Raw genomic sequence first — 14971 nt, forward strand, 5'->3', positions numbered from 1 at the left:
CCCAGCTGAGCTCTGCACTAGCCACGGCCGGTCAGGCACGGCCGGGTTGGGCTGCTGGGGTCCCCTGTAACGCTGTCACTCCCCCCCCCCCCCCCCCCCCCCCCATTTTCTGCAGCGACTTCCTGATCCTCCCGGGCTTCATCGACTTCACGGCGGACGAGGTGGTGAGTCCGGGCCCGGGGGGGATGAGCTGGGGGTGAACGAGAGCCACCTTCTCCCATGCTGGGCTCCAGGCCAGGCTCCCCCTCCCTCGGGAGCCCCATCGGGGTGCAGGGTTGGGGGGGCGGATCCAGGACCTTCCGTCCCAGAGCCCCCGGCCGCCTCTTCCGTCTGACCAGGGACCAGCCTCCAGCTGTGCAGGCAAACCCTGGCAGCTCAGCTGGTCGGGGAGGGGCGGCGGGGGTGCAGATCCTGGGTCCCGCCCCCCCCCCCCCCGGGGTGTTTCCTGGCGCAGCTCGTGGGGCGCGTCTGACAGGGCATCAGGGCCAGTCCTGTAGCAAGCGGGAGTCCCTGGGGGTGTCTGAGCGGGGCGGGGCCCCCGGCTCTGCCCCACACCCCGGCAGCGGCTCCGCAGAGAGAACCGTTTCCAGGCTAAGCAGGCTCCGGTCCGGCTGGGCTCGCTGATCCGTGCGGAAGCAGGCGGGGGCCGGAGGGGGGCAGACATGGCCTGGCGGGGAGCAGGCAGGGTGGAGAGGCCAGATGGGCCGGGGGGGCAGCCTCCCGGGGCACAGGGGGGCTGGGAGGTGCCCCACTGAGCGCTCCCGGACAGGCCCCATGCGCCTGCGCTCTTGGGGGGGAGGACAGCATGCTGTGCGCTCTAGGGTTGGGGCCATGTGCCCATGGGGCAGGCTTGTATCTAGGCCTGGGGCCCAGAGGGCTCGTCCTGGCTCTGCCCCTGTTGCCTGCGCCCGCAGTGAGGTGTCACGCTTGGCACAGCGCCCCCGGAGCACTGCCGTTCGCGCTCGTCTTTCCATCCGTGTGTGGAATAAATGTCCCATGCGCCGAGGCAAGTGCAGATGTGCACCACTCGTAGACACGTCTGTGCCAGTGGGCGCTCTGCCGATCGGCTGGGTGGCGCCCGACTCCCCCCACCACCCCGGCCCAGCATCCCGGCACCGAGGTCAGCTGGCGCTGGGCACTTCCTTGCCCTGTGGGACCCCTTGCTCCGGGGGCCCTGTCCTCCACTGAGGCCCTGTGTCGGGGATAGCGCCCAGCGAGGGTGGGGGTGTCTCCCCCGCCTGTGCTGTGGGACGCTCTCGACTGGCTGCCAGCCAGGCCAAGCCCATCCCTGGGCATCTCCTGGCGCATTGGGCATGGCCGGTGCCAGCTGGGCTCACAGCTCTGTGCCCCTGGCGGGTTATTGGGGGGGCGCTGAGGGGCTCGCGGCTCTGTGCCCCTGGGGGTTATTGGGGGGCGCTGAGAGGCTCATGGCTCTGTGCCCCTGGGAGGTTATTGAGGGGGTGCTGGGGGGCTCGCAGCTCTGTGCCCCCGGGGGACTATTGGGGGGGCGCTGAGGGGCTCACGGCTCTGTGCCCCCGGAGGGCTATTGGGGGGACGCTGAGGGGCTCACGGCTCTGAGCTCCCTGGGGGCTATTGGGGGGATGCTGAGGGGCTCACGGCTCTGTGCCCCTAGGGGGTTATTGGGGGGGCGCTGAGGGGCTCGCGGCTCTGTGCCCCCGGGGGACTATTGGGGGGATGCTGAGGGGCTCGCGGCTCTGTGCCCCCGGGGGACTATTGGGGGGCGCTGAGGGGCTCGTGGCTCTGTGCCTCCGGGGGACTATTGGGGGGATGCTGAGGGGCTCACGGCTCTGAGCTCCCGGGGGGCTATTGGGGGGGCACTGAGGGGCTCACGGCTCTGTGCCCCTGGGGGTTATTGGGGGGATGCTGAGGGGCTCACGGCTCTGTGCCCCTGGGGGGTTATTGGGGGGACGCTGAGGGGCTCACGGCTCTGTGCCCCTGGGGGTTATTGGGGGGGCGCTGAGGGGCTCACGGCTCTGTGCCCCTGGGGGTTATTGGGGGGATGCTGAGGGGCTCACGGCTCTGTGCCCCGGGGGGCTATTGGGGGGACGCTGAGGGGCTCACGGCTCTGTGCCCCCGGGGGACTATTGGGGGGATGCTGAGGGGCTCGCGGCTCTGTGCCCCGGGGGGCTATTGGGGGGACGCTGAGGGGCTCATGGCTCCGTGCCCCCGGGGGGCTATTGGGGGGACGCTGAGGGGCTCACGGCTCCGTGCCCCCGGGGGGCTATTGGGGGGATGCTGAGGGGCTCGCGGCTCTGTGCCCCCCGGGGGTTATTGGGGGGATGCTGAGGGGCTCACGGCTCTGTGCCCCGGGGGCCTATTGGGGGGATGCTGAGGGGCTCACGGCTCTGAGCTCCCGGGGGGCTATTGGGGGACGCTGAGGGGCTCACGGCTCTGTGCCCCCGGGGGACTATTGGGGGGACGCTGAGGGGCTCATGGCTCCGTGCCCCCGGGGGACTATTGGGGGGACGCTGAGGGGCTCATGGCTCTGTGCCCCCGGGGGACTATTGGGGGGACGCTGAGGGGCTCATGGCTCCGTGCCCCCGGGGGACTATTGGGGGACGCTGAGGGGCTCACGGCTCTCTGCCCCCGGGGGGCTATTGGGGGGACGCTGAGGGTCTCACGGCTCCTTGCCCCCGGGGGGTTATTGGGGGGACGCTGAGGGGCTCACGGCTCCGTGCCCCCGGGGGGCTATTGGGGGGACGCTGAGGGGCTCACGGCTCCTTGCCCCCGGGGGGCTATTGGGGGGACGCTGAGGGGCTCATGGCTCCTTGCCCCCGGGAGGCTATTGGGGGGACGCTGAGGGGCTCACGGCTCCGTGCCCCCGGGGGTTATTGGGGGGACGCTGAGGGGCTCATGGCTCCGTGCCCCCGGGGGGCTATTGGGGGACGCTGAGGGGCTCACGGCTCCTTGCCCCCCAGGACCTGACCTCGGCGCTGACCCGCAAGATCACCCTGAAGACGCCGCTCATCTCGTCGCCCATGGACACGGTCACGGAGTCGGACATGGCGATCGCCATGGCGGTGAGGGGGGTGGCTCTGACCTCAGTGGCCCCTGTTCCCAGGCAACTGGCTGCAGCCCTGAGCATGGGGCACCCCGTGGGCACCTCTCCCTGCGTGGCTCCTCCCCCCTCCCCGTGGGCACCTCTCCCTGCGTGGCTCCTCCCCCCGCCCCGAGGGCACCTCTCCCTGCGTGGCTCCTCCCCCCGCCCCGAGGGCACCTCTCCCTGCGTGGCTCCTCCCCCCGCCCCGTGGGCACCTCTCCCTGCGTGGCTCCTCCCCCCGCCCCGTGGGCACCTCTCCCTGCGTGGCTCCTCCCCCCGCCCCGTGGGCACCTCTCCCTGCGTGGCTCCTCCCCCCGCCCCGTGGGCACCTCTCCCTGCGTGGCTCCTCCCCCCGCCCCGTGGGCACCTCTCCCTGCGTGGCTCCTCCCCCCGCCCCGTGGGCACCTCTCCCTGCGTGGCTCCTCCCCCCGCCCCGTGGGCACCTCTCCCTGCGTGGCTCCTCCCCCCCGCCCCGTGGGCACCTCTCCCTGCGTGGCTCCTCCCTCCGCCCCGTGGGCACCTCTCCCCGCGTGGCTCCTCCCCCGCCCCGTGGGCACCTCTCCCCGCGTGGCTCCTCCCCCCGCCCCGTGGGCACCTCTCCCTGCGTGGCTCCTCCCCCCCGCCCCGTGGGCACCTCTCCCTGTGTGGCTCCCCCCCGCGGGGCACCCGTTGCTCCGTGGGGCGGGCACAGCCTGATGCGCTCGCTCCCCGCAGCTGATGGGCGGCATCGGGATCATCCACCACAACTGCACCCCCGAGTTCCAGGCCAACGAGGTGCGCAAGGTCAAGGCAAGTACCCGGCAGCGCTGGCCCCGGGGTCCGAGCGCCGGTTGAAGGGGGGGCAGCCTGCCCTGCCCCCTGGCATCCGGTAACCAGGCCCCCGGGGAAGCCTGTGTCTGCCATGGGACGCGCTGGGGCGGGGGGGTCAGGAGTGAGGGTCACGGGGCTGGAGCAAGGCCCATTGGCGTGGGCGGAGGCAGGGTGGGGCAGGGGCAGGGTCAGCTCCTTGGAGGGGGGATTGGCGCCCGGGGGGCGGGGTGAGGCAGGGGCCAGGAGGGATTGGTGTCCTGGGGAAAGGGGGGGTTCCGGGGGGGTTGGCGCCCGGGGGGCGGGGTGAGCGGGGGCTTCCGGGGGGGGGGGGGTTGGTGCCCAGGGGGCGGGGTGAGCGGGGGCTTCCGGGGGGGATTGATGCCCGGGGGGCGGGGTGAGCGGGGGCTTCCGGGGGGGATTGGTGCCCGGGGGGCAGGGGGCGGTAGCAGGGTGGCAGCCGGGCAGGGGGCGCCCGTTGGGCTAATGCCTCTGTGACTCCCCCTCTCCCCTGCAGAAATTTGAGCAGGGCTTCATCACGGACCCGGTGGTGCTGAGCCCCACGCACAGTGTGGGCGACGTCTTCGAGGCCAAGCTGCGGCACGGCTTCTCCGGCATCCCCGTCACCGAGACCGGCAAGATGGGCAGCCGGCTGGTGGGGATCGTCACCTCGCGCGACATCGACTTCCTCACTGAGAAGGACTACGCCACCTGCCTCAGCGAGGTACCCCCCGCCCCCCCTCGCGAGGTACCCCCCATCCCCCCTCGCGAGGTACCGCCCGCCTCCCCGTCCCCCCTCGCGAGGTACCCCCGTCCCCCCTCGCGAGGTACCGCCCGCCTCCCCGTCCCCCCTCGCGAGGTACCCCCCGTCCCCCCTCGCGAGGTACCGCCCGCCTCCCCGTCCCCCCTCGCGAGGTACCCCCGTCCCCCCTCGCGAGGTACCGCCCGCCTCCCCGTCCCCCCTCGCGAGGTACCCCCCGTCCCCCCTCGCGAGGTACCGCCCGCCTCCCCGTCCCCCCTCGCGAGGTACCCCCGTCCCCCCTCGCGAGGTACCGCCCGCCTCCCCTCGCGAGGTACCGCCCGCCTCCCCGTCCCCCCTCGCGAGGTACCCCCGTCCCCCCTCGCGAGGTACCGCCCGCCTCCCCGTCCCCCCTCGCGAGGTACCGCCCACCTCTCCGTCCCCCCTCGCGAGGTACCGCCCGCCTCCCCGTCCCCCCTCGCGAGGTACCGCCCGCCTCCCCTCGCGAGGTACCGCCCGCCTCCCCGTCCCCCCTCGCGAGGTACCCCCGTCCCCCCTCGCGAGGTACCGCCCGCCTCCCCGTCCCCCCTCGCGAGGTACCCCCCGTCCCCCCTCGCGAGGTACCGCCCACCTCCCCGTCCCCCCTCGCGAGGTACCCCCATCCTACTTCGCGAGGTACCGCCCGCCTCCCCGTCCCCCCTCGCGAGGTACCGCCCGCCTCCCCGTCCCCCCTCGCGAGGTACCGCCCGCCTCCCCGTCCCCCCTCGCGAGGTACCCCCATCCCCCCTCGCGAGGTACCGCCCGCCTCCCCATCCCCCCTCGCGAGGTACCCCCATCCCCCCTCGCGAGGTACCGCCCGCCTCCCCGTCCCCCCTCGCGAGGTACCCCCATCCCCCCTCGCGAGGTACCGCCCGCCTCCCCGTCCCCCCTCGCGAGGTACCGCCCTGCCTGACCCCCCCAGTCAGGTATCACCCACCCCCTCCCTCCACAAGGTACTGTCTGCACCAGCCCCCCCGCCTCGACGAGGTACCACCCTGCCCGGACCCCCCCAGCGAGGTATCGCCCGCCCCGGCCCCCATGAGTTACCACCCTCCCCAACTACCCACCTCTGAGGTACTGCCCTCTCTGGTCCCCTCCCTCCACGAGGTACCACCCGCCGTGACCGCCCCTCCCTCGGCACGGTGCCCTCCATCCCGGCCTCTCCTCCCTCGGCGCGTTTGGGCACAGGGGTGTGTGCCGGGGCGGGGACACGGGGGCAGGGCTGTTGGGGGAGGGGTGGGGCGCAGGGCCCATTTGGCCGCGCTGCCACGTGCGACTTGGCCCCGCAGGTGATGACGAAACGCAACGACCTGGTGGTGGCGCCGGCCGGGGTCACCCTGAAGGAGGCCAACGAAATCCTGCAGCGCAGCAAGAAAGGTACCGGCCCCGGCGCCACCCTGCCCGGCACGGAGACAGGGCCGGACCCCCCCGCGCCCCAGCCCTGCCCGGCACGGAGACAGGGCCAGACCCCCCCCGGCGCCACCCTGCCCGGCTCGGAGACAGGGCCGGACCCCCCCGCGCCCCAGCCCTGCCCGGCACGGAGACAGGGCCAGACCCCCCCGGCGCCACCCTGCCCGGCTCGGAGACAGGGCCGGACCCCCCCGCGCCCCAGCCCTGCCCGGCACGGAGACAGGGCCAGACCCCCCCGGCGCCACCCTGCCCGGCTCGGAGACAGGGCCGGACCCCCCCGCGCCCCAGCCCTGCCCGGCACGGAGACGGGGCCGGACCCCCCTGCGCCCCAGCCCTGCCCGGCTCGGAGACAGGGCCGGACCCCCCCGCGCCACCCTGCCCGGCTCGGAGACGGGGCCGGATCCCCCCCCGCGCCCCAGCCCTGCCCGGCACGGAGACAGGGCCAGACCCCCCCCGGCGCCACCCTGCCCGGCTCGGAGACAGGGCCAGACCCCCCCCGGCGCCACCCTGCCCGGCTCGGAGACAGGGCCGGATCCCCCCCCGCGCCCCAGCCCTGCCCGGCACGGAGACGGGACCGGACCCCCCCGCGCCCCAGCCCTGCCCGGCTCGGAGACAGGGCCGGACCCCCCTGCGCCCCAGCCCTGCCCGGCTCGGAGACAGGGCCAGACCCCCCCACGCCCCAGCCCTGCCCGGCACGGAGACAGGGCCGGACCCCCCGGCGCCACCCTGCCCGGCACGGAGACAGGGCCAGACCCCCCCACGCCCCAGCCCTGCCCGGCTCGGAGACAGGGCCGGACCCCCCGGCGCCACCCTGCCCGGCACGGAGACAGGGCCGGATCCCCCCCCGCGCCCCAGCCCTGCCCGGCTCGGAGACAGGGCCGGACCCCCCTGCGCCCCAGCCCTGCCCGGCTCGGAGACAGGGCCGGACCCCCCCGCGCCCCAGCCCTGCCCGGCTCGGAGACAGGGCCGGACCCCCCGGCGCCACCCTGCCCGACACGGAGACAGGGCCGGATCCCCCCCCGCCCCAGCCCTGCCCGGCACGGAGACGGGGCCGGACCCCCCCGGCGCCACCCTGCCCGGCACGGAGACAGGGCCGGATCCCCCCCGCGCCCCAGCCCTGCCCGGCACGGAGACGGGGCCGGACCCCCCGCGCCCCAGCCCTGCCCGGCTCGGAGACAGGGCCGGACCCCCCTGCGCCCCAGCCCTGCCCGGCTCGGAGACAGGGCCGGACCCCCCCGCGCCACCCTGCCCGGCACGGAGACAGGGCCGGACCCCCCCGCGCCCCAGCCCTGCCCGGCACGGAGACGGGACCGGACCCCCCCGCGCCCCAGCCCTGCCCGGCACGGAGACAGGGCCGGACCCCCCCGCGCCCCAGCCCTGCCCGGCTCGGAGACAGGGCCGGACCCCCCCGCGCCCCAGCCCTGCCCGGCTCGGAGACAGGGCCAGACCCCCCTGCGCCCCAGCCCTGCCCGGCTCGGAGACAGGGCCGGACCCCCCCGCGCCCCAGCCCTGCCCGGCTCGGAGACAGGGCCGGACCCCCCCGCGCCCCAGCCCTGCCCGGCTCGGAGACAGGGCCGGACCCCCCTGCGCCCCAGCCCTGCCCGGCTCGGAGACAGGGCCGGACCCCCCCGCGCCCCAGCCCTGCCCGGCTCGGAGACAGGGCCGGACCCCCCCGCGCCCCAGCCCTGCCCGGCTCGGAGACAGGGCCGGACCCCCCCGCGCCCCAGCCCTGCCCGGCACGGAGACAGGGCCAGACCCCCCCACGCCACCCTGCCCGGCACGGAGACAGGGCCGGACCCCCCTGCGCCCCAGCCCTGCCCGGCACGGAGACGGGGCCGGACCCCCCCGGCGCCCCAGCCCTGCCCGGCACGGAGACGGGGCCGGATCCCCCCGGCGCCACCCTGCCCGGCACGGAGACAGGGCCGGACCCCCCCTGCGCCCCAGCCCTGCCCGGCACGGAGACAGGGCCAGACCCCCCCACGCCCCAGCCCTGCCCGGCACGGAGACAGGGCCGGACCCCCCCGCGCCCCAGCCCTGCCCGGCACGGAGACAGGGCCGGACCCCCCCGCGCCCCAGCCCTGCCCGGCACGGAGACAGGGCCAGACCCCCCCACGCCCCAGCCCTGCCCGGCACGGAGACAGGGCCAGACCCCCCCCGCGCCCCAGCCCTGCCCGGCTCGGAGACAGGGCCAGACCCCCCCCGCGCCCCAGCCCTGCCCGGCACGGAGACAGGGCCAGACCCCCCCGCGCCCCAGCCCTGCCCGGCTCGAAGACAGGGCCAGACCCCCCCGCGCCCCAGCCCTGCCCGGCTCGAAGACAGGGCCGGACCCCCCCGCGCCCCTGCCCTGCCCGGCACGGAGACAGGGCCGGACCCCCCCGCGCCCCAGCCCTGCCCGGCACGGAGACGGGGCCCCCCCGGCGCCACCCTGCCCGGCACGGAGACGGGGCCGGACCCCCCGGCGCCACCCTGCCCGGCTCGGAGACGGGGCCGGACCCCCCCGCGCCCCAGCCCTGCCCGGCACGGAGACGGGGCCGGACCCCCCGGCGCCACCCTGCCCGGCTCGGAGACAGGGCCGGACCCCCCGGCGCCACCCTGCCTGGCTCGGAGACAGGGCCGGACCCCCCCGGCGCCCCAGCCCTGCCCGGCACGGAGACGGGGCCGGACCCCCCCGGCGCCCCAGCCCTGCCCGGCACGGAGACGGGGCCGGACCCCCCCGGCGCCCCAGCCCTGCCCGGCGCGGAGACGGGGCCGGACCCCCCGGCGCCCCAGCCCTGCCCGGCGCGGAGACGGGGCCGGACCCCCCCCGCGCCCCAGCCCTGCCCTGCCCCTGGGCCCCGCCAGCCCAGCCCCCCAGCCCTGTCCACTCTTGTCGCCCTGGGTCCACGCTGGTTGGGTAGTTGCTGGTTGCTGTGTTGGGTTCGGTGACCCCCAGCCCCCTCACACAAGGGAGAGGTTATCACCCATCCCCCACCTCCCCTCACACACCCCAGTGCTCCCTGTGCCCCCCAGCTCCCTTACACAGGGGAGAGGTGATAACCCATCCCCCACCTCCCCTCAGACACCCCAGTGCTCCCTGTGCCCCCCCAGTCCCACCTTACACAGGGGAGAGGTTATAACCCATCCCCCACCTCCCCTCACACACCCCAGTGCTCCCTGTGCCCCCCCAGCCCCCCTCACACAGGGGAGAGGTTATAACCCATCCCCCACCTCCCCTCAGACACCCCAGTGCTCCCTGTGCCCCCCAGCCCCCCTTACACAGGGAGAGGTTATAACCCATCCCCCTCCTCCCCTCAGACACCCCAGTGCTCCCTGTGCCCCCCAGCCCCCCTCACACAGGGGAGAGGTTATAACCCATCCCCACCTCCCCTCAGACACCCCAGTGCTCCCTGTGCCCCCCAGCCCCCCTCACACAGGGGAGAGGTTATAACCCATCCCCCACCTCCCCTCAGACACCCCAGTGCTCCCTGTGCCCCCCAGCCCCCCTTACACAGGGGAGAGGTTATAACCCATCCCCCCCCTCCCCTCAGACACCCCAGTGCTCCCTGTGCCCCCCCCAGCCCCCCTCACACAGGGGAGAGGTTATAACTCATCCCCCACCTCCCCTCAGACACCCAGTGCTCCCTGTGCCCCCCAGCCTCCCCTTACACAGGGGAGAGGTTAGAACCCATCCCCCACCTCCCCTCACACACCCCAGTGCTCCCTGTGCCCCCCCAGCCCCCCTTACACAGGGGAGAGGTTATAACCCATCCCCCCCCTCCCCTCAGACACCCCAGTGCTCCCTGTGCCCCCCCCAGCCCCCCTCACACAGGGGAGAGGTTATAACTCATCCCCCACCTCCCCTCAGACACCCCAGTGCTCCCTGTGCCCCCCAGCCTCCCCTTACACAGGGGAGAGGTTATAACCCATCCCCCACCTCCCCTCACACACCCCAGTGCTCCCTGTGCCCCCCCAGCCCCCCTTACACAGGGGAGAGGTTATAACCCATCCCCCACCTCCCCTCAGACACCCCAGTGCTCCCTGTGCCCCCCAGCCCCCCTCACACAGGGGAGAGGTTATAACCCATCCCCCCCCTCCCCTCAGACACCCCAGTGCTCCCTGTGCCCCCCCCAGCCCCCCTCACACAGGGGAGAGGTTATAATCCATCCCCCACCTCCCCTCCGACACCCCAGTGCACCCTGTGCCCCCCCCAGGCTCCCCTCACACAGGGGAAAGGTTATAACCCATCCCCCTCCTCCCTTTGGACACCCCAGTGCTCCCTGTGCCCCCCAGCTCCCTTCTCACCCCAAAGAGCTCGCTGGGCCAGCCCCGTTCATCTGCCATGCAAAGGGTTCTGAGCGTAAGGGCAGAGGCGGCCGAGCGTGGCGCTGGCCGTGGCATCGAATGCGCGCGCCAGTGGCCCGGCTCGTGGTGCTGGTGGAGGGGGACAGTCCGCTCGCTGGCTTAGACTGTGTCTCCGGAGCACGTCCCCTGTCAGGCGGGGCCGTCGGTCCTTCCGGGCTCCGTGCACAGCGGGGACCCAGCCCGGGCGAGGCGCCGGGGTGAAGACAAATGGAGGAGCCCCCAGCCCCCGTCCCCTTGCCCGCGAGGGGGAATCCCGGTCCTGTGTGAGCAAGTCCCATCCGTGCCTGGCTCCCTCATGTCTGGGCAGCAGCCTTTGGTTACCTCAGGGGTGGGGCCCTCAGGCCCGCGGGCCGGATGCGGCCCCCTGGCTCGCCTGGATCCGGCCCCCTAGGTTCAGCGTCCCTCCAGCACTGGGGAGCCCGCACTGCCCCTCCAGCCCCCCCAGAATCTACTAGGCTGGGGCCCCCCAAGTGTCTGTCTCAGTCGGGGCCACGGTGAGGGGTTTGGGGGTTTTTTGCTCCACTGTGTGTGGCCTGTGACGGTGCAGTCGGGGGTCCCCCGGTCCCCAGCAGCCAGTAGAACGGGGGGTTATTGATTTTCCAGGACACCGCCCAGCACAGACGTGAGGTGGCTGCCAGGGCCAGGATGCCTCCGACCCTCGGGTTAGGGGTCCATCACCCCCAGGCCCAGCTTAGCCCCTTCTCCCCACGCTTCCCAGACCCCACTACCTTCCCCCGAAAGCCACAGCTGGTCTCCGCCCCCCTGCCTATTGTGTCCCTCCCTGCTGTCAACCGGTCGGACAGGTGGGGGGTCTTTTGCCTGCCTGACTCAGCAGCTGTCCTACAGACGGCCAGTGGGGGTCTCCCACAGCCCAAGCCTAGCAACCAGCAAGGGACTGACACTGCCCCACCTGGCCCCGACTCTGGGTCAGTGGCCCCTGACCTGAAAAAGCCCCCCTCCGGGTGACATGCTGGGGCGACCGTTCCCAGCAAGGCCCCGACGTGGGTGCCTTGTCGGTGAGGTGCATTGTCAGTCAAATACCCCTCGTCACTAAGTCTTCTCGCCGCGGCCAGCCAAGCCGCCTGCGGGCGCCTCCCAGCAGCAACCGTGTGGCACAGCAGGGCAGAGCCCGGCCTCCAGCCTCGCGCCCGCGCACGGGGCAGGCCTGCCACGGACATCCACGGACCCGCCACGCCCCCGCTGGCCCTAGCCCCCTCGTGGCGCGCACACAGCAGGGCAGAGCCCGGCCTCCAGCGTCGCGCCCGCGCACGGGGCAGGCCTGCCACGGGCGTCCACGGACCCGCCACGCCCCCGCTGGCCCTAGCCCCCTTGTGGCGCGCACACAGCAGGGCAGAGCCCGGCCTCCAGCCTCGCGCCCGCGCACGGGGCAGGCCTGCCACGGGCGTCCACGGACCCGCCACGGCCCCGCTGGCCCTAGCCCCCTCGTGGCGCGCACACAGCAGGGCAGAGCCCGGCCTCCAGCGTCGCGCCCGCACACGGGGCAGGCCTGCCACGGGCGTCCACGGACCCGCCACGCCCCCGCTGGCCCTAGCCCCCTCGTGGCGCGCACACAGCAGGGCAGAGCCCGGCCTCCAGCGTCGCGCCCGCACACGGGGCAGGCCTGCCACGGGCGTCCACGGACCCGCCACGCCCCGCTGGCCCTACCCCCTCGCTCGGCCCAGGCGGCGCACACAGCAGTGCTTGCACAATGATTTGCACGTTCACCTCCCGAGCGAGCGCTGTCCCGGGGCGCTGGGCCAGGCCACGGGAGGGAGGGGCCCTTGGCCGTGCTCAGCGTTAAGGGCAGGGAACTGGGCGGCCCCGTGGTGGAGCTGGGCCCTGGCGCCGTGGGGCAGTGCAGGTGCCCCCCACCGCTGGCTGACGCCCCCCCCGCCGCCCGCCCAGGAAAGCTGCCCATCGTGAACGACAGCGACGAGCTGGTGGCCATCATCGCCCGCACGGACCTGAAGAAGAACCGCGACTACCCGCTGGCCTCCAAGGACTCGCGCAAGCAGCTGCTGTGCGGCGCGGCCATCGGCACCCGCGAGGACGACAAGTACCGGCTGGACCTGCTCACGCAGGCCGGGGTCGACGTGGTGGTGCTGGTGGGTGTCGCGGGGGAGGGTAACCCCACGGCCCCACAACCACCCCGCCCCAGAGAGACTGCTGGCCCCACGCCCCCCCCCCGCCCCAGAGAGACTGCCGGCCCCACGCCCCCCCCCCCCGCCCCAGAGAGACTGCCGGCCCCACGCCCCCCCCCCCCGCCCCAGAGAGACTGCCGGCCCCACGCCCGCCCCAGAGAGACTGCCGGCCCCACGCCCGCCCCCCCCCCCGCCCCAGAGAGTCTGCCGGCCCCACGCCCGCCCCCCCCCGCCCCAGAGAGTCTGCCGGCCCCACGCCCGCCCCCCCGCCCCAGAGAGTCTGCCGGCCCCACGCCCGCCCCGCCCCAGTCTGGAGACAATCTTTGTCCACTTCCCCTTCTGCGTGCAGATTGTCCCTAGGGCCAGAGCCCCTAACCCCCGTGGGAAAGTGCTGAGGATGGATCCCAGCCCCGGTGCCATGGACACGTGTCTCTGTAGCTCCCCCCAAGGGGGGCTGTCCCCTCCCTGGCTGGACATGGGCCTTGCTTCTGGGCCAGCAGTGGCACGCGCAGGACACCGGGCTGAGCCGTGGGCTGGACAGATGGAAGTTTCCATCCCGCACTGGAGTCTCCTTCCTACACCCCCTCTCCTCTCCCCCGGCGTGGGGCTCAGCTGTGGGGACTGGGGTGGGGGTAAGACTGGAGCTGCCCCTCTACTCTAATGACCCCCCCCCCCACCCCCCAGGACTCTTCCCAGGGCAATTCCGTGTATCAGATCGGCATGATCCATCACATCAAGCAGAAGTATCCCGAGCTGCAGGTGGTCGGGGGAAATGGTGAGTCTCAGGCACAGCCCGAGCGGGTGGGGTGGGGCTTGGATCAGCACGGCCCTGGTGGCGGGTGGCACCTCTCAGCTTGCTCCGACAGGCGCTCCCTGGAGCCGGGTGCGGGGAAGTGTCGGAACACCTCGCACGGCACGTCTGGGCCCACCAGTCTGCTCCCCGGCCCGGCTCCGGTGCCTCGCACGGCACGTCTGGGCCCGCCAGTCTGCTCCCCGGCCCAGCTCCGGTGCCTCGCACGGCACGTCTGGGCCCGCCAGTCTGCTCCCCGGCCCGGCTCCGGTGCCTCGCACGGCACGTCTGGGCCCGCCAGTCTGCTCCCCGGCCCGGCTCCGGTGCCTCGCACGGCACGTCTGGGCCCGCCAGTCTGCTCCCCGGCCCGGCTCCGGTGCCTCGCACGGCACGTCTGGGCCCGCCAGTCTGCTCCCCGGCCCGGCTCCGGTGCCTCGCACGGCACGTCTGGGCCCGCCAGTCTGCTCCCCGGCCCGGCTCCGGTGCCTCGCACGGCACGTCTGGGCCCGCCAGTCTGCTCCCCGGCCCGGCTCCGGTGCCTCGCACGGCACGTCTGGGCCCGCCAGTCTGCTCCCCGGCCCGGCTCCGGTGCCTCGCACGGCACGTCTGGGCCCGCCAGTCTGCTCCCCGGCCCGGCTCCAGCCACTGGGCTGGTGATGGGAGACGCCCACCCGTGTCCCTTGGCCAGGGCCTCTGAGCAGCAAGCTGTGGCATCCGTGCTCGGGGGCTGCATGTGCACACGCCCCTCTGCTCGGGAGGGGAGCAGGCAGGGACTGTGCCCAGCGCCGGGTGCCAGCCGGGAGCTCAGGGCGCCCCTGCCTGGTTGCTCTGGTGGCTGCAGCTGCTAGGTCCGGCCCAGGGCCCCTGACTGCCCCCCACGGGGGCCTGGCCCAGTGCGCGCGGGGCGGGACGTGCCGGCCGGCGGGCCGGGCGGGTGTTTCACGGCCGCTTTGCTTTGGTCTCCTATTGGATCCACAGTGGTGACAGCGGCGCAGGCCAAGAACCTGATCGACGCAGGCGTGGACGCCCTGCGCGTGGGCATGGGCTGCGGCTCCATCTGCATCACGCAGGAAGGTGGGGGCGGGGTGCCGGCCGCGGGGGGGAAGGGGGGCTCGCGGCCCCAGGGACCGGGCCAGTGTCCCGCTAGGCGGGGGCGGGGCGGGAGGTGACGGGGGCCAGACGAGGGCGGATGAGGCTGGGCGGGGGTCGGGTGGGGGCTGGCCGGGAGGGGGCGGCTGGGGGCCGGGCGGAGGGCAGCTGGAGGTCTCCCGGCTGCTGCCCCGGTGGGGCTGGGACCCGGCGCCGACGCCCGTCTCTGGCGCAGTGATGGCGTGCGGCAGGCCCCAGGGCACGGCGGTGTACAAGGTGGCGGAGTACGCCCGCAGGTTCGGCGTGCCCGTCGTCGCTGACGGCGGCATCCAGACCGTGGGGCACGTGGTGAAGGCGCTCTCGCTAGGAGCCTCGACGGGTGAGTGAGGCAGGGCGGGGATCCGCCGGGCGCTGGCCCCAGTGGCCCTAGGGAGCCTGAGCTGTGGGGAGCGGGGCAGGGGCCCAGCAGGGGGCAATGGGCTGCAGGGAGGAGGGCAGGGGCACAGCAGGAGGTGGGGGCCCAGCAGGGGGCGCTGGGCTACAGGGGGGCAGGG

General features: G+C 74.4%; 1 protein-coding gene and 1 pseudogene across 4 annotated transcripts in view; both read left to right on the top strand.

Moving 5' to 3' along the window:
* The window catches only part of LOC142825021 (adenylate kinase 8 pseudogene), a 378854-nt pseudogene that overhangs the window by 312196 nt on the left and 51687 nt on the right, over nt 1-14971 (top strand). The window lies entirely within an intron of this gene.
* Nucleotides 1-14971, top strand: part of IMPDH1 (inosine monophosphate dehydrogenase 1) — a 35905-nt gene that overhangs the window by 7624 nt on the left and 13310 nt on the right. For 2 of the 3 annotated variants that reach the window (XM_089777756.1, XM_089777757.1), the window contains exons 3-11: nt 116-164; nt 2940-3041; nt 3776-3850; nt 4386-4592; nt 5936-6023; nt 12303-12502; nt 13223-13311; nt 14296-14402; nt 14653-14796. In XM_089777756.1, coding sequence (XP_089633882.1) covers nt 116-164; nt 2940-3041; nt 3776-3850; nt 4386-4592; nt 5936-6023; nt 12303-12502; nt 13223-13311; nt 14296-14402; nt 14653-14796 — 1061 coding nt within the window. Of the gene's footprint in view, nt 1-115; nt 165-2939; nt 3042-3775; nt 3851-4385; nt 4593-5935; nt 6024-12302; nt 12503-13222; nt 13314-14295; nt 14403-14652; nt 14797-14971 lie in introns of all 3 variants that reach the window. The other variant, XM_075916752.2, reaches the window with a different exon arrangement.

The sequence above is a fragment of the Pelodiscus sinensis genome, chromosome 1 (genome assembly GCF_052426305.1).
Source record: "Pelodiscus sinensis isolate ZL-2025 chromosome 1, ASM5242630v1, whole genome shotgun sequence".
Lineage (NCBI taxonomy): Eukaryota > Metazoa > Chordata > Testudines > Trionychidae > Pelodiscus > Pelodiscus sinensis.